This window comes from Oryx dammah, unplaced genomic scaffold, assembly GCF_014754425.2.
Source record: "Oryx dammah isolate SB20612 unplaced genomic scaffold, SCBI_Odam_1.1 HiC_scaffold_2, whole genome shotgun sequence".
Lineage (NCBI taxonomy): Eukaryota > Metazoa > Chordata > Mammalia > Artiodactyla > Bovidae > Oryx > Oryx dammah.
The window spans coordinates 179591558-179609842 of record NW_024070186.1 but is presented as its reverse complement, the minus strand read 5'-3'; the positions used below and the strand labels follow the sequence as shown (position 1 = coordinate 179609842).

At 45.8% G+C, this 18285-nt stretch overlaps 1 protein-coding gene across 1 annotated transcript in view; it reads right to left on the bottom strand.

The window, feature by feature from the left end:
* Positions 1-319: 319 nt before the first annotated feature.
* Positions 320-18285, bottom strand: part of SLC5A11 (solute carrier family 5 member 11) — a 59515-nt gene continuing 41549 nt past the window's right edge. The window contains exons 10-16 of the mRNA XM_040258050.1: positions 14290-14425; positions 7176-7283; positions 6733-6883; positions 3691-3859; positions 3084-3299; positions 2038-2206; positions 320-624 (exon numbers count right to left, since the gene is read on the bottom strand). Coding sequence (XP_040113984.1) covers positions 419-624; positions 2038-2206; positions 3084-3299; positions 3691-3859; positions 6733-6883; positions 7176-7283; positions 14290-14425 — 1155 coding nt within the window. The 3' untranslated portion in view covers positions 320-418. The remainder of the gene's footprint in view (positions 625-2037; positions 2207-3083; positions 3300-3690; positions 3860-6732; positions 6884-7175; positions 7284-14289; positions 14426-18285) is intronic.

Here is an 18285-nt window from a genome sequence, read left to right as displayed (position 1 = left end):
GAAGGGCTAGGGACTTCCCTGGTGGTCCAGTGGTTGCGAATCCACCTTGTAATACAGGGGACTCGGATCTGATCCCTGGTCGGGAAACTAAGCTCCCACGTGCCACGGAGCAACTAATCCCCTGTGCCGCAACTACTGAGCCTGCGAACCACAAACCAGAGAGTTCATGCACCTCAAGGAAAGATCCCACTTGGTGGAATGAAGATCCCACCTGCTGAAACTAAGATCCAATGCCATAAACAAATAGATAGATAAAAATAAATAAAACAAGGGCTGAATATTACGTTGAAGATGGCCCATTAACAGCTTTGACGCCTAGTGGTAAACAAACAAAGCTTTATTATTTTTTTCTCCTTCATTAAAAAAATCAGAACATTGATAACAAATGAGAGCTCAGACCCCTGGGTTCACCCCCACGTTAAGCAAAGTAGCCCCAGAGAAAGATGGCACAGCTGATGCAAATGATGAGGTTGAGGTCCAGAAGGGTTTTCACCAAGGGGTTTTCTTCCAGGGAAACTATGATCGGGTCCACTCTGCTCGGTGCCTGCTCCTTGCCCTTGTTCTCCACACCACAGAGCCACAAGATGGCTTTCACCACTTTGGACCGCTTTGTGGTCGTGTCGCCTAAAAAGAACACAACAGATAAAGGTCATAAGGGTGAGCTGTGTCTCCCGGACAAGAGGGAAGAGAGTCTCTCCCGGTATGTTTCAGACACTGTGATAAAAACTTCATGTTCCTCTTCTGGAAGGTATTTGTTAATACCTCAATCCTGGAAGACTTGAATTCTGAAAGGTTGGTGTTTTCAGACTTTTCATGATGTTTAGGTGCAGAATTTCAGATGAATTTCAGCCTCTTAGATAGAGGCTCAGACTAACTTGAGTGAAGCACAGAGTGGGTCAGCAGAGGCAGAGATGGGTTTAGGACCTGCTTGATCTGACTCCCTCTCTGTGTGCGGCACCACCTGCCAGAGGCTGAAGGGAGACAGGCACTCTTGCAGGGAACTCTGTCTCCACTCAGAGCTGGGGCTGTGAAATCAACTGCGGATGGAGCCAGGCAGGTGGCCTATGGGAGTCAGAGGAGCTGATTTGCTTCTTACACACATCACCTCTACCAAGGAACATTCTCTCTCATGTTTCCTGAAGCACATGGCCTTCTGCATCTATCCTTGCGTTTCCCACTATAGGATGCCATGGGTTCATAGCCACAATTATTTTTTTAAGCCATTTGCTATTGTTTAGTCATCAAGTCATGTCCCACTCTTTACGACCCCATAGACTGTAGCCTTCCAGGCTCCTCTGTCCTTGGGATTTCCCAGGCAAGAATACTGGAGTGGGTAGCCATTTCCTCCTCCAGGGGATCTTCCTGACCCAGGGATTGAACCTGAGTCTCCTGCATTGGCAGGCAGATTCTTTACCACTGAGCCACCAGGGAAGGTCCTTTAAAAGCCATGTGTGATGATTAATGACAACTGCAGCCTTGGGGTCATGTAGGCAGAAGGGACTGCTGGGGACTTTGACTAACTGTATATCCCAGGTCTAAGGACCAGCTGCTTCCCACCTCCAGGCAACTTTTGCCAGGTAGGCATATGGGCTCCATGCTGCCAGATCTTCTAGTTATTCAAAAGAAGGTGGAAATCTGAAATGTTATGAAATCTCCCTACTTTTAAATAACTCACATTAAAAGAGTAGGTGGCCTAAACCAAAATATGTCTGCAAGCTGAGAGTTGAAAACCAGCAATTTAGAGCATACCAGCAGTAACCCCCGCCTACCACGTGGGGTTTCACGAGGATCAAATGAACTGTGTTTTAGTAGGCACTCAACAAACGTTGGCTCTCATTGCCCACCTGGAGCATCTGTCGAAAGTTCCTAACACTTTCAGTGGCCAGAGAGTGAGGGAAGACCAGACTCTGGGAATGAGGAGATGCTAAAATGTCAAGTATGCCCCTTTACTTGCTAGTGATATGATAGAAAAATTTCCACTTAAACATATAATGCTTCTTAAGGTTCCTACTGTAACCTAGGAAAAAGGCAACTCACAGCTGTGGGTTTTGGACATGTTTTCTTGAACCATCTCGAACTGGATGTTGGTGCTGCTGGCCTCTGGAGTCCCGTTTTGAGAAAGGGTAAGAGGGGGGGCAATGGCTGATGGCACCTGTTCCTTCTGGACCACAGGGTCGTGGCGAGTAGACCAGGTCAAGCGACTGACCTATGGAGCAGAGAGGAATTGTGAGATGGGGGTGGGTGGTGACCTTCATCCCTTTCTCCTGCCTCCTTCCAACCCCAGGCTCAGCCTTCATGTCCAAGTCTCTTCCAGTCTTGCCCTCCCACTCCACCTTCCAACAAGCTTCAGCTCCCTGCAGTCTTCAGAATCAATGGACGTTTCCCCCACTCATTCCCCATCTTTCTTCGAAAGCCCCAAATCTCTTGTGGGGATCTCACCCTCCCTCATTCTAATAAGAGCTTAACCCCAGCCCAGGGGTGTGTGGGACCCAGCGACGAGCATTCGGCTCACCCATTTCTCTGGCCACTGCAAGTGGGTTGGTTCATGACTGACCATGTGTCTTGGGCTGACTCCATCAATGGGCATGAGCAGCTTCACTGGAAATGCTGGGACTGAAATGCTTATGCTTTTGCCTAATGAGACTAAGAGAGGAGGTATCCTAGAAGCTGCTGACCCCATTAGGGGCTGGAGAATAGGAATAGAGGCGAGAAGGGACTTCCCTGGGGGTCCAGTGGTTAAAAGTCCACCTTCCAATGCAGGAGACCCGGGTCAGGTAACCAAGATCCTGCATGCAATGGAGCAACTAAGCCCTCACACCGCAACTACTGAACCTGTGCACCCTGGAGCCCACGAGCCCCAACGAGAGAAGACGGTGTGCCATAACACAGACCCAGTGCAGCCAAAATAAATAATAAATTAAAAAAAAAAAAAAAGGTGACCAACGGATTCAGATGGTCTTTTCTGAAATCAAGTTCCTCCAAAGACCAAACCCTGGACTTTTCAGCTTTTTAAAAATCAGTCCTGGTTTTCTGTCTCTAGCAGTAAAGGGTCTCAATGGCTATAGGGTCAAACCCCAAAGTACCATTTCCTTGGAGGGCGGCTCTGTGAACCAGCTCACGGCACACACAGTGATCAGGGTGACCGAGGACAGGATCATAGAGAAGTAGAGGTAGTGGACGTCCTTCACCACGGCTGGGCGCTCGTCCAGCTGGTCACAGCGAGGCTGCGTGTAGATGAAGTCCAGGATCAGCCGAACCAAGCCTAGGAGGAGGCCTAAGACCAGACCGAAGAAGGCACCCTGCAGAGCAGAGCAAAGCAAAGCTGTCTTAGACACACGCCTCGAGAAAGCTCAGCAAGCCCTCTCCAGAGCTGGTCTCTACCATGACAGTCACTGTACGGGCCAGTGATTCAAAAAGGGTGGGAGCTACTTATCTGCTTATCTTTTACATACAATTGATCCATTACATAAAATTCCCTGTTAATTCAGCTTCCCTTTTGAAAGACAAAAATGCATCAAAGTAGAAGCTTCATTGCTTGTGTTTTCAAAAGCCAGGTAACATCCTCCCTGGATCTTTCTCCCCAAAGCTTATCACCACCGCCCCCCCAACAATGACACCTGACATCCACGTGTCCCCACTCCAAGTCCCTCCTCTCCCTTCCAATGGACTGAAGGGCTGATCCAGAGCTACCTTTTCATTGGCCCGCTTCCAGAAACATCCCATGATGAAGACCACAGCCACAGGTGGCTGTAGGTAGGAACTGATGGACTGGATGTAGATGAAGAGCTGGCCGCCCTGGCTGGCCTGGACCACAGGGATCCAGAGGATGGAGACCAACACCAGAAGCAACACAAACACCCTGGTTGGATGAGAGACACACACCCCCCTCATTAGTTTTGTCCTCCCTGGATACTTCTCTTTTTTTATAGTTTTTTGGAGGTAGAATTTATACAAGATTCACCCATTGTAAGTGTGCAATCAAGTAATTTTGGTAAATTTATAGGCATGTAACCAACATCACAATCAAGCTTTTGAATCTACATCACTCCAAAAACATCCCCTCATGCCCATTTACAGTTTATTCTTGTTTCCAACCTAAAGAAGCACTTCTCTCTGCTTCTATCTCTATGAAAGAAAATGAAAGTGTTAGTCCCTCAGTCATGTCTGATTCTTTGTGATCCTATGGACTGTACCCACCAGGCTCCTCTGTCCCTGGGGTTTCCCAGGCAAGAATGCTGAAATGGGTTGTCATGCCCTCCTCCAGGGGATCTTCCTGACCCAGGAATCAAACCCAGGTCTCCTGCATTGCAGGCAGATTCTTTTCCATCTGAGTCACCAGGGAAGCCCCCTGGGGGCTTCTATATCTATAGCCTTGCTTTTCTGGACATGTCACATAAATGGTATACAATATATACAATACATGGTCTTTTGCAGTTGGCTTCTTTCATTTAGCATGTTTTAAAGTTCATCAGATATCATGTATCAGTATTTCATTCCTTTATATTGTTGAAAACATTCCATTGAGTGGATATGCCATTGTGTAACTATTGTTGAAAACATTCCATTGAGTAGATACGCCGTTGTGTAACATTATCTATCCTTCACCCATAAGTGGACATTTAGATCGCTTCTACTTTGTGGCTCTTGTAAAAACTGATGCTATGAACACTGGTATACATGTCTTTGTGCAGACATATGATTTTATTTCTAGGAATGCAGTTGCTAGGTCATATGGTAAGTTTATATTTAACTTTTTAAGAAAATGCCAAACTGTTTTGAACAGTTGAACCATTATATATTAACACCTGCAATTCGCAAGAAGTCCAACTTCTCTGCCTCCCTATCTGCTGTTCAATTATAGCCATACTAGTGGGTGTACAGTGGTATCTTGAAGTCATTTTCAATCTTTGTGAAAATTAGATTATACAAAATTAGATTAGAAAATAGATTACAATCTCATTTTGAAGATTGTTCTAGATTACAAGTCCTTTGTCAAATATTTGGCTTGCCAATAGTTTCTCCCAATCTGTGACTCATCTTCTCATTTGCTTTCTTTCCTTTCTTTTCCTTTTTTATTTTCTTGGCTACCCTGCATGGCATGTGAGATCTTAGTTCCCTGAGAGATCGAACTTAAGCCCCTTGCATTGGAAGCTTGGAGTCTTAACCACTGGACCACCCAAGTCTCCTTCTCATTTTCTTTTGAAGTGAAAAAGTTTTGGGTTTTGATGAGATCTAATTTAGCTCTCTAGGCTGAGCGCCGAAGAACTGATGCTTTTGAACTGTGGTGTTGGAGAAGACTCTTGAGTGTCCCTTGGACTGCAAGGAGATCCAACCAGTCCATTCTGAAGGAGATCAACCCTGGGATTTCTTTGGAAGTTTCATGCTAAAGCTGAAACTCCAGTACTTTGGCCACCTCATGCGAAGAGTTGACTCATTGGAAAAGACTCTGATGCTGGGAGGGAATGAGGGCAGGAGGAGCAGGGGACGACAGAGGATGAGATGGCTGGATGGCATCACTGACTCGATGGACGTGAGTCTGAGTGAACTCCGGGAGTTGGTGATGGACAGGGAGGCCTGGCATTTTGCGATTCATGGGGTCGCAAAGAGTCGGACACGACTGAGCGACTGAACTGAACTGAATTTAGCTCTCTTTCTTTTTTTTTTTTAACGGAATATGCTTCTGATGTCACAGTTAGTGGCTCAGTCATATCCGACTCTTTGAAACCCCATGGACTGTAGCCCACCAGGGCCCTCTGTCCATGGAATTCTCCAGGCAAGAATACTGGAGCAGATTGCCATTTCCTTCTCCAGGGGATCTTTCCGACCCAGGGATCGAACCCTGGTCTCCTGCATTGCAGGTGGATTCTTCACCATCTGAGATACCAGAGAAGCCTTTTGTTGTCATACCTTTCCCTCAACCATGGCTGAGACAGCCCTAGGAATGCACCTTCTGGAGAAGCAGAGCCCCGAGATGCTTGTTAGCATACATTTTGCATAAAATGTGCATGCCACTCACTTCACTCATTTTCATTCCCTGCATTACGCTTCAGGAGTTGGCAGAAGACTTGGTAGAGAAACCTTCCCCCAAACCTCCAGAACACCCTCTTTGCTTTTACCTGGCTATCTCCTATTGACCCCTCAAATCCCAACCCAAGTTAGAGACTTTCCTCTGAAGCCCTAGTTCTCCTGGCTCATCTGTCATAATATTCATTGCAGTTAAAACCAGCTGTTTACTTCTGCTTTTCTTCTTCTAGCTCCAAGAAAGCAAAATGAGTCTTTTCTTCTCCCTGCTATGTGCCCAGCACCTGGCACATAGGAGGTGCTCTTGAATGAATGAATGCCTTACTCATCCCCAGGGTCCTGGGGTCCTTCAGCTTGGCCATCAGAGCGGGGCTGAGCCAACCAGGAGAAGTCACTGTTTGGACTTTCCCTTTGAATAGCTCAGCTTTTTCCTCCCTGAGTTATCCTGACTTTTCAGACTCTTGCCTGGCTCTACCCAATAAGACTGTGAAGTGAAAGAAAGTGAAGTCACTCAGTCGTGTCCGACTCCTTACCACCCCATGGACTGTAGCCTACCAGGCTCCTCCGTCCCTGGGATCTTCCAGGCAAGAGTAACTGGAGTGGCTTGCTGTTGCCTTCTCCAGGGGATCTTCCTGACCCAGGGATCAAACCCAGGTCGCCCACATTGTAGGCAGATGCTTTACCATCTGAGCCAGCAGAGTAAGACCGTACCTGCCCACAATCATGAGCTCCTTCTCAGATGCCCGAGGCCGGAGATGGTTCCAGAGGTCCATGGTGAAGATGGTGCTGGCACTGTTAAAGATGGAGGTGAGGGAAGACGTGAGCGCCGCCACCATCACAGCCATCATGAGCCCGCGGAGCCCTGGGGGCAGAAGGGAGCTCTATGGGCCTTGGGCTTTTTTCTGCCTTCACTGTTGACCCCATTGCCCAGGTCTGTGGCTAACTGGTCCTGAGAGGTTCAACACTGAGAAGGCAGAACTCAGGGCTGGGAGCCGAGAGGAGGGACACAGAGGTGGGTGGGACACAGCCCGCTGTGTAGCCAGGGCCTGAGCTTCTACTGGGAGCCCTCGCATCTTGTCCCCCACCTCGGATCGGAGCCCAGCCAGGGTCCTCCTTTCTCGGGGGGACTCAGCTGAAGGGTGATGGATCATTACCTGTAGGCAAGAGTTCCAGCACAAGTTTGGGATACGCGATGTCAGAGCAGCCGGCGGGGTTGCTACAGACCTTCCGGCAGATTTCTGGGTCCGCACAAGCCACTTCGTCTGTGGAGGAAACAAGCCCAGAGATGGCTAGATGGACCCTCAGAGCCCCAGGCCTGGCCAAAACACAGCCCGGCACTGGACAGCACCAGGAGACAGGCTTACTGCATATAAGTGTAGAGCTCAATGAAATAAAAAGGACCCTGGACTTGATTAAGTGGTAAAGAATCTGCCTGCTTCCCAGTGGTAAAGAATCTGCCTGCCAATGCAAGAGACACGGGATCGATCCCTAGGTCAGGAAGATCCCCTGGAGGAGGAGATGGCAACCCACTCCAGTATTTTTGACTGGGAAACCCCATGAACAGAGAAGCCTGGCGGGCTACAGTCCATGGGGTTGCAATAAGTCAGACATGATTTAGCGACTAAACAGCAGACTTGATAAACCATGGCCTTCTCACTTAACCATCCTGGACCTCAGTTGCTGTATCTGTGAAATGGGACAGTAACGGAACTTTACTTCATAAGATTCTAGCGAGGACTGAGACGGTACACGTTAACACACTCAGCACAGAGACTGAGACATGGGAAGTACTGAGCTCATTTCAACTGCTTTTATTGTAACCTCAATAAAGCTGACACCTCACGACCAGTCTCGGCACAGTGTTCTACATCAGGTTCCTTAACTCCCTAAAAAGGACACAAGCAGTTCACCTCTTTACCTAAATTTATTGGAAGTGCAAAGGAGAATGCCATCATTTGACACATGGCAAATATTTTTTAAATTCCTCTTTTCCCCATCTCCTTCCCAATAGCATATATAGTTCAACAGCTGTTCCTCATTTTAGACTCATAAAAACTTTACCCACTCGGAAGTTTTCTCGCCTCCTCTTTCTCCATTTCTGTATCCTTTCCTCTCCCAAGCAGCATTCTGATTTTCTAATGTAAACCCACCCAGAATTCCTGGCACCTCTAGTTCTTCATTTCTACCTGTTATCGTGATGAACACATCCAAAGCATACGTGCATAGACCTCTTGCTTACAAGATAGAAAGAGATTAAAAAAAAAATTATACTAATGTGTAGTACTGATAGGGACAGAGTAAAAGGGACAAAGTAGATGATTAAATAGTTAATCCCACTAGGGGATTGTATGTAAAAAAATACATATATAGGGGAGCCTTGTAAGTTAATGATTACTCAAGGGAGCAGGTTTGCTCAACCACAAAACCAAGCAGGCTGGCTTAGCAACAAAACCGTGCAACAGAAGCACAGGACTGCCACTAAACCATGAAACAATGGTGGCACAAGGCCCACAGCCTGCCCAGTGAGCTCAGCAAGTTACTGATTCCTAAGACACGCTCTCTGCACATATGAAAACCAATAATTTGTGGACCTAGCCTGACCCTGCAGGGACGAGAAAAGTCCCCTGCGCAACCTGGAGAAGGAGCTGATGTTGGAAGCAAGAAAGACAGGCAAGAAAGTCTACTGAAGAAACACAAAGAAGTTCCTCTCACACCCCCTACTTTTCCTTTGATTATGAAACTGTAGCCCAGTAAGTTCTCAGGGCATGGCACCCCCTCGCCCACCTGCTTGTAAGACTTCCAACTGTTCTATTCTAAGAAATCACTTCTTATCCATCACTTTGCTTCTCACAGAATTCTTTCTGTGCTGAGACATAAAGGACTGTGGTACCGGGAGCTCTTTGGAGCCCCCCTGAAAGGCCACTAAACGATTTCAGTGCAGACTATCTGCTCAATACACTTTTGTTGGGAAGAGGCTCGCTATCTCATTATTAGTGTTACCTTCAGAGAGGGGAAGGGACCTGATTATAATCACCCAGCAAGGTCATGATGGAGACAGGTATTGCAACTCCCAATCCAAAGTTTCAGAAAAGGCCCAGAGTATAGGTAGTTTCAGTGGTCTGGCACATGTTTCTTGTTACTTTCTGTCTTCCTCAGCTCCTCATATCTGAGCTGAGCTATGCTCCTCACCACCGTCTCCATGCCAAAACATCACCACTCACCCCTGCTGGACCACTTACAAATCCTAATATCTCTTTTGCCAGCTGGATCTATTAATAGGGTTAACTCCCATACACAACTCCCAGACCCTCCCTCTGTGTTTCTTCCTCATTCTGATGGGTAACACTGCCTTCCAGACCACCTCTGATGGCAAGTGACAACTACCCCCAAGACTCAGTTTAGGGATGGGCTTGGAGCCTATCGCTGCCCACGCCCATCTCCTCGCAGGTTCTGATGCAATAACAATTTCATAATGAACGTGTAATTGAGGCCTCGAATTCACAAGTGGCCTCGAACACAGATGCTTGACAGGGTTACAGCACGCAGGTAGCCAGGTATGAGCAGGGAAATGGGGGCAGAGGCCAGGTGGCAGGATATCTTGTAAACATCTTGTAAATGTCTTGTAAACAGTGAGGCAGATGAAGGAAAGCAGGAAACTCCATACTGACAGGAAATGACATATTGTAGGTGATAAGGGTTCAGGTAACAAAGAAAGCTGGGGAAAGGCGGGAATCTCCTGCCTCCAAAGGCAACCTTTTGCTTAGTATGTTCTTATTACAATAAAATTGGCCTTACAGATAAGAAGCCCCCACCATGCACTGATGCCATGACACTTCTGATTTCAGCTAAATAGGGACAAAAATCCCTCCTCCCCTCGGGAAAATGGAACTGGGGTTAAAACCAGGGAGTACAAACTCCAAACTCCTCCTTCCTCAGGCAATATTCTACCTCTTCATTTGTATGAAGACCCTCTACACCGAGGATAAAGAATCCCAGGGTGGCGGCTCCTCACCTGTCTGCCCACTGTCCCTGTTGCTTAAATAAACTCTCACTTTATCTTCCCAACCTCTCTGCTTTGTCTCTGAAATCTTTTGGGACAAAGAAAGAACCTTAAATTCACTGGCATCAATGTTATCTCCAGATGAGGTTGTATGCCTGGTCTTTATAATTTTATCTGGGTTAAAACTATTAGTTTAATAAATGTGAACATTTAAAGTACATCACAACTTTAAAACCTAGTACTGTTGGTTCTTTTCTTTAAAATTTTTTATTGAAGTATGGTTGTATAATACAGAAGCTTACAATGTTTCAGGTATACAGCAAGTGATTCAGTTATATTTGTATATATATATATATATATATACACATACACACACGTATATTCTTTTTGAGATTCTTTCCTTTATTGATTATTAGAAAATATTGACTATAGTTCCCTGTAGGTCCTTGGTGTTTATCTATAGTAGTGTGTATCTATTAATCCCAAATCCCTAATTCATCCCTCCCTGCCCTCTAATATTTTTTATTGTTCTTTTTGCCATGCTGCACAGCTTGCAAGATTTTAGTTCCCCGACCAGGGACAGAACCTGGGTCCCCTGCAGTGGAAGCACAGAGTCCTAATCACTGGATTGCCAGGAAGATCCCAATTCTTCATTTTCTTTTTTAAGGTAGTATAAGACCTAAGAAATGGAAATCACCCCAGACCGCTTCATCCATGAGGAAGCCCAAGAACTAACTGGTCTTTGTAAAATTTCTCCACTCACAGCTATGTTTTCTCAAAGCCGGGACCCTCCCCTCCACTTACATCCATGAGTGAGAAAGGGTACTGTGTCCACAATTAATAAAACTAATAACAGGGGACTTCCCTGGTGGTCCAGTGGCTAAGACGCCACGCTCACAAAACAGGGGGCCCAGGTTCAATCCCTGGTTGCAGAACTAGATCTCACAGCCCACAGCTAAGCGTTGGCATGTTGCAACAAAAATCAAAGACGCCATAATTAAGACCCAGCGCAGCCAAATAAATAAATAAATGTATTTTAAAATAATAATAATAACAATTGCTATGGAACAAAAGTAGATGCCTCCAGAACTCTGATTCAGTTTAGACAAAATTCAGATAGCAGACCAAAAATGATATTTGACAGGAAGTACTGAGAAGGAACAATCTTTTTGAGAAAAATGCTTTTGAGAGGTCAAAGTTCTTGGCTTGGTTACAATTTGTCTGAGGAAGTTTTGGAGAAGGTTAGAAAATAGTTACATTCCTGTGGCCAGAAGGCTGTAGGGAGCCTCACAGGTGGGGCAAAGATCTTGTTTACATTCACATGTTATGAGTTCAAACTCTCACCATCCAAAAACTCCTGTCTTCAAGGGATACCAAGAAGGAGCAAGACTCCCCCTGAAATAATTCATTTAACAACCAAGTTTTTGTTTAACCCTCTAGGAATGCAAGCTTCAACCATGAAACATGTGACACAAAGTTTATAATGCATGTTTAGGGCAGAAAATTATGTTTGTTCATTCGGGCTGAAAAATATGTTCGTCACAAGGAAACTATTTGGCTCAGCTTAAGTTATAAATGAAATCGACAGCCTTGCGATCGTTAACCCACCATTCACTAATATCTGCTCACGTGTCTTGGGTAAATTAATCAACCATTTCATACATTGAGTGGATTCCCTTGTCAGATCCTATGATGCTTGAAATAAAGGATGGCTCTAGCAGAGTCCAATCCAAACACAGCACCAAAACTCCTTCTTCCAAAATGCCAGCATTCATAGAAGATGTACTGTGATGCAGATGCTGCAAATTAACATTCTACACATACCTTCTCATGTAATTTTCATAACTCTGTGGGGAAGACATTGCTATCAGACCAATTTTTAAAATATTTATTTATTTATTTGGCTGTCCCAGGTCTTAATTGTGGCACGTAGCATCTTCATTGTGCCATGGGGTTGCGGTGCATGGATTCTAATTGTGGTAGGGGGCCTCCGTTGCTCCATGGCATGTGGGATCTTAGTTCCCCGAACAGGGATCGAACCTGCATTGCAAGGCAGATTCTTAACCACTGCACCACCAGGGAAGTCCCTATTACACCTATTTTAAAGACAAGCAAATTGAGACCCACAGAGGCTAAATAACATCCCCAAATCATCAACCTAGGACTCAAAACCTTAGTTTATTCCAAAGCTTAAGTGGAGATGATTGGCTTTGTAAACAGGTACGTTTCTAGACTCTTGTGTTTCATTGTTTTGAGGGTCATTTTGCTTCTTTTTTGGTTTCTACCAGTGTTTCTTAATGAGTGGGTATTATTTTTCAGATGGACTAAATGGAAGAGGATGTTGTCCAGGCTCATGAGAACCCAGGATCAGAGCATCCTTTGAGGCAGTGCTGGACCCATCTGAAGATTCAGTAGGGAGCTGCTGGAGCTGAGATGGAGAGAAGAGTGGAAATGCGTAGGAACATTGGCTTGGCCTGGCCCCTGGCCCTTTAGACCAGGGATTCTCCACCTTCCGTTGGGCCCCATTCCCAGAGACCTGGATTCGATAGGTCTTGGATGGGGTCAGAAAAGTTTGCCTTTCTAGCAAGTTCCAAGGCAACTCTGATGCTGCTAGACTGGGGACCACACTTTGAGAAGCTCTGATCAAGACCTTCAAACCCACTGTGCCCACTTCACCATCTCCACCCTGCCTCACTCTCTCCAATTCATTTCTCACTTATTGCTGGTACCATAGGCTAGAGTGTTTTGATATCTATTTTCTTTTACTTTTTCATGAGTACCAGACTCATCTGAGATGTTACAACTCCCTAGGATCATGGAATGTGGCATTATGTTTCATTTAATAATCATCACTGATTGGCTGACTGCTATGAGTCAGGATCAGGGTCTTGTTATTGGTCTTCCAGATATAGATCCAAAGCTTAAGATGTGATTTCCTGAGAGAGACAGTAGCATGATTAAGAGGCAGGTTTTGGAAGCAGATGCACCTGTCTGCAGGTACAGGTATATAGATCACCAGTTCCTGACATCACAATGACTCCCAATCACATTTTCCACTCCTAGGCCTGTTTAATCCCTATGCTGAAAACCTCATTCCTCTACCAAGTTTTTTTTTATAGATAAGGCAAATACTTTAGAGGTTTGATACCCCAGTTTTGTTAAGAAAAGTACCCTGCCAAGGGTTCTATGCTTCCCTTGTGGCATATTAAAAAGCAGCGATATTATTTTGCCAACAGAGGTCCAACTAGTCAGAGCTATGGTTTTCCCAGTAGTCACGTATGAATGTGAGAGTTGGACTATAAAGAAAGCTGAGGGCCAAAGAATTGATGCTTTTAAACTGTGGTATTGGAGAAGACTCTTGAGAGTCCCTTGGACTGCAAGATCAAACCAGTCAATTCTAAAGGAAATCAGTTCTGAATATTCATTGGAAGGATTGATGATGAAGCTGAAATTCCAATACTTTGGCCACCTGATGGGAAGAAACGACTCATTGGAAAAGACCCTGATGCTGGGAAAGATTGAAGACAGAAGGAGAAGATTGAAGGCAAGACAGAGGATGAGATGGCTGGATGGCATCACCGACTCAATGGACATGAGTTTGAGCAAGCTCCAGGAGTTGGTGATGGACGGGAAGGCCTGGCGTGCTGCAGTCCATGGGGTCACAAAGAGTCAGGCACGACTGAGCGACTGAACTGAACTGAACTGAAGGGTTCCATTGGGCTGAAGTTGCCAAACCACTGAAGTGTGAGGGGCGCCCTCACATGAGATTTCAGGGAGCTGACATCTGGGACAAGATTTAGCCTGCTTTGTGGTTTTAAAATATATATGTACAGTGAGGGACTTCCCTGGTGCCCCAGTGGCTACAACTCCACGCTCCCAATGCAGGGGACCTGGGTTCAATCCCTAGTAAGGGATCTAGACCCCACAGGCTACAACCAAGTGTTCACATGCCTCAACAAAGATCAAAGCTCTCAAGTGCTTACAACTAAGGCCTGGTGCAGTCAACTAAATAACTAAAATATACAGTTGAAGTAAAGCCCTGGATAGGTCTCCACTCTGTCTGCCCTGGGACATCTATAGGACATGCCCATTGAACCAACATTGGGAGACAGCACAGAGTCAGTAGATGCTGGAATGGAGATGCCTCAGTGGAATCTCAAGGACGGGACACCAGTCTCATTCTCATGGGGCAGTTGGTAATATGTTTAGAACACTTTACTGGGTCTGTGACTCACACACAAAATCTCTCCTCCCAGCTGTCTTCTTACCTGGAAAGAGGACACGGCTGACCATACCCGGGAACACCATGATGAAAAGGGGTAGCACCTTCAGGTATGCGGCCAACAGAGAGCCTCCTTTGGCGTGGGACAGGTTCTTGGCAGCCAGAGTCCGCTGAACAATCACCTGGAGACAGAGGGGTGGTTGGAAGTTGAGAGGACTTTCTCTGGTAGGCATAGTAGACTCAGGAGCCTAGTGGATCTAGCTCCTCCAAAGAAGCATTCCTTTTATTCGCAATCCCTGTGGCCCAGCGGTCCAGCCACAGGAGCTATACCAAGGCAGAGAAAGCAAGAACTGGAAGGAGAATAGAAGAGAAAGAGAGGTTCTGAGATATTGCCACCAACAGGATTGGTGTATCTGGGTTTATAGTTACTGCATACTGGTACACCTAAGTCTTAGCCTGATCCCCTTCTCTCTGATGGGAGGCATAAGGTAGGTCTTATCAAGATTTATCCCTTCAGAACAGATTGGTAGTTACCAGAGACAAAGGGTGGGGGTGGACAAAATGGGTGAAGGGGGTCAAAAAGCACAAATTTTAGTTATAAAATAAGTCCTAGGGATGTAATGTACTGCATAGTGACTATAGTTAATACTGGGTCGCCTATCTTTAAGTTGCTAAGACATGATCTTAAAAGTTCTCATCACACTAAAAAAGGTCTCATCACAAGAGAAATGTTGTAACTATGTATGGTGATGAAAAATAACTACATTTATTTTGGTGATGATTTTGCAATATACCCAACTTTTGAATAGCAAAAAAAGATTTATCCACTCAAAGGGAATGACATGCTGGCGAGTGTTTTTGAGTAGAAAGAAGACCGGTCCCTACAAATCCTGCTCCAGCCTTCAGACTGCATCTACATGAACTCAGAATTTTCTCTACTATTTCCTGAGGCTTGGGGTCTTGAAGCATCTGCAGAAGTTGCAGAGACCTTGGTGAATTGTTGTTTAGTCGCTAAGTCACATAGGACTCTTTGTGATCCTATGGACTGTAGCCCACCAGGCTCCTCTGTCCATGAGATTTCCCAGACAAGAATACTGGAGTGGATTGCCATTCCTTTCTTCAGGGGAGCTTTCCAACCCAGGGATCAAACCCATGTCTCCTGCATGGGCAGGCAGACTCTTTACCACTGAGCCATCTACCAGAGCTTTTATAAGTTGGTTTTGTGATCAGTGGACAAGAGGAGTGAAATGTCATTACCACTGTGGTGAGCAGGACAAAGTTGGAATCCTTCCCATTTTTAAAAAGTGTTAATGGCACAGGCTTGCTGGAGTGTCCTGCTTCTTCTTTTGAAACCCACCCCCTCGGCACATGGCTATCCTTTCTTCCTGGGCACAGATCCTGCCTGATCCAGGGGTAGGTACGTGACCCAAGCCTGGCCAACCAGAGCCCTTCCAGGGTTTTTGGATTTGGGACTTTGGGAGTTGTCAGTCTCTTTCCGCTGGACCTCGATGAGAAACAATGAAATCTACAGGTAAGAAATAAAGACCAAGGAGAAGGATACCAGAGTAAGTTCCAGGAGTTTCTGAAGGCTAGTACACCTTCCTGCAGTTCGTAATCCATGAGATAATAAATTCCCCACCCTTTTCCTAAGCTGGTTTAAATTTGATGTGTAGGTTTTTTTTTTTTCCTGTGACTTGCAAACAAGTGTTCCCTCAATTGCATAGATTATTATTATTTGTTTGGATGCTGTCAATGAATGAGTCTAAAACATGGAATCAGCTTACTTGAGGAGAGGTGGGGGAACAGTGAGGCTCCCTCTATCCCGGGGTGGGGACTTAGCTGTCTTTGTCTAGAAGCTGATTTAACTGTTACCTGTCATTTCTCATAACTCCAAACATACACCCATTGGGCTTTCTAGAATACTTAAGAATGTGGTAGTTACATGTAACAATATCGCATCTATAGAATACTTTTTTTTAATGGCTTCATTAAGATGCCAAAGGGGCATCCCCAGTAGCTCAGTGACAGGAATCCACCTGCAATACAGGAGGCACAGGAGACTCAGGTTCGATCCCTGAATTGGGAAGATCCCCTGGAGAAAAAAAATGGCAACCCACTCCAGTATTCTTACCTGGAGAATTCCATGGACAGAGGAGCCTGGTGGGCTATAGTCCCTGGGGTCACAAAGAGTCGGACACGACAGAGCAACTGAACACAGTCGCTCAAAAGTGCCAAAAGAGGCATTCGAGCTTCAATCCTTGTCAGCCCATCTGGAAGCAGATAGGACAGTTTATAGCTTTGGAAAACCTAGCTCTTGTGATGGCAGGTTCAAAGCTGTGACTGAAAAGAATGTTGGCTTTTATTCCCATGAAGTGGAGCCTCCAGAGGGGAATTTAAGAGGCAGCTGAGTAAGTTTTAGGAGAGTTGTGCTGCTCAAAACCCCACAAGCCCTGTGAAGAGGGTGTGGCCCTGTATGACAACTCCCAGACCCAAGTAATGAAGCAGAGCTCATAGAAATGTTATGAAAATGAATGAGCTAATACGTAGGAAATGCTTCAATCAATTACTGGTAAATGGCACAGTTATCGATACATGTTTAAGTGTCATTACTGATTGTGATTTGCCCTTCTGTCCCTGCACAGAAAGATCTAAAACACACTCTCAATCAGTGCACCATGCATGCCACTTTTGCCTTTCTTCTGCTCTCAAGTGAGCTACATACAGAGCTGACAAAAAATGTGCGTCTCCTAGGGCAGCACCAGCACAATGAACTAACACATAACACAGCCTCTGGGCTCCACAGAATCCAGCTCAGCAGCAACAAGACCGAGAGCCGTGGGGTCCAAAGAAGGCTTGGTTTTCTGGGCCCTCTCGCCCTCCCTGGCATCCAGAAGATGATCGAGTCATCCTGGATTAAGTCCCCAGGCTTTTGAACAATACGACGTGGGTCGAAGGTGGGCTTCAAGGGATGTACACTGAAATCCCAGCTAGTAAGGAGGTGAGACATCTCAAGGAAATATTCATATTGATTAATAAATATAAGCTGGTGACCCGTGTCAAGAGCAGTAGCATAAAACCATAGCAAAAATGTAAATGATTCTAACGGTTTATTAAATGCCCCCCCCCAACAAAAAGGACTATGAGCAAATTCCCAGTGCTTCTCTCTTTTGCAATTATTAGTAATCCCACTGAGAAAACAGAGGCTGAAGATATTAAACAAAGTTATGCCACCTGAACTTGAGTCCAAGCCTGTTAAGGTTTAGAAAGCCCAGGCTCTTAGCCTGCATCTGAACTGTCTCCCACCCAGTTCAGATGGGCTGAATATTGGCTGAACTCTCCAGCCCAATATTTGCTAAGGAAAGAGGGACAAGAGGGGAGAGTGATTTCCTAAAGGGGCAATATTGCACCCATCTCTGCCTTGGGTTTTGGGTCTTCTCTCAGAGGAGTTCTCACCCATGGGGTGACCGAGGTCCACTCTCCGCAGTGCCTCCTGCATCAATTCAGTGGCCCAACTCCACGATCATTATTTTAGTTAAAGTCTCATCAGCTCTGAATGTGAAATACAGCTTCCAACATGGCACACAGATCGCTGATCTTTAATGTAATGGAAAAACTGATTTCAACAGATGACATATTCACAGGCTTGAAATCTGAGAAAGTATAAACAGGTGTGCAGTGAAATGGCTCCCGTCCTTCCTGGCACACCTACCCCAGGAAGTAATCGCCCTCAGTTTTAGGTAATCCATCTGGAGTTTCCTTCAGCACATTCACGTGTGCGCCTGTGCTCTTTCAGTCATTCAGGCGTGTCTGGCTCTTTGCGACCCCATGGACTGTAGCCCGCCAGGCTCCTTTGTCCATGGGAGTCTCCAGGCATGAATACTGGAGTGGGTTACCATGTCCTCCTCCAGGGGATCTTCCCAACCCAGGGATCGAACCAGCATCTCTTATGTCTCCTGCGTTGGCAGGTGGGTTCTTTACCACTAGCACCACCTGGGAAGCTCTTCAGCAAATACAAGTAAATGCAAATATGGATTCTATCCCC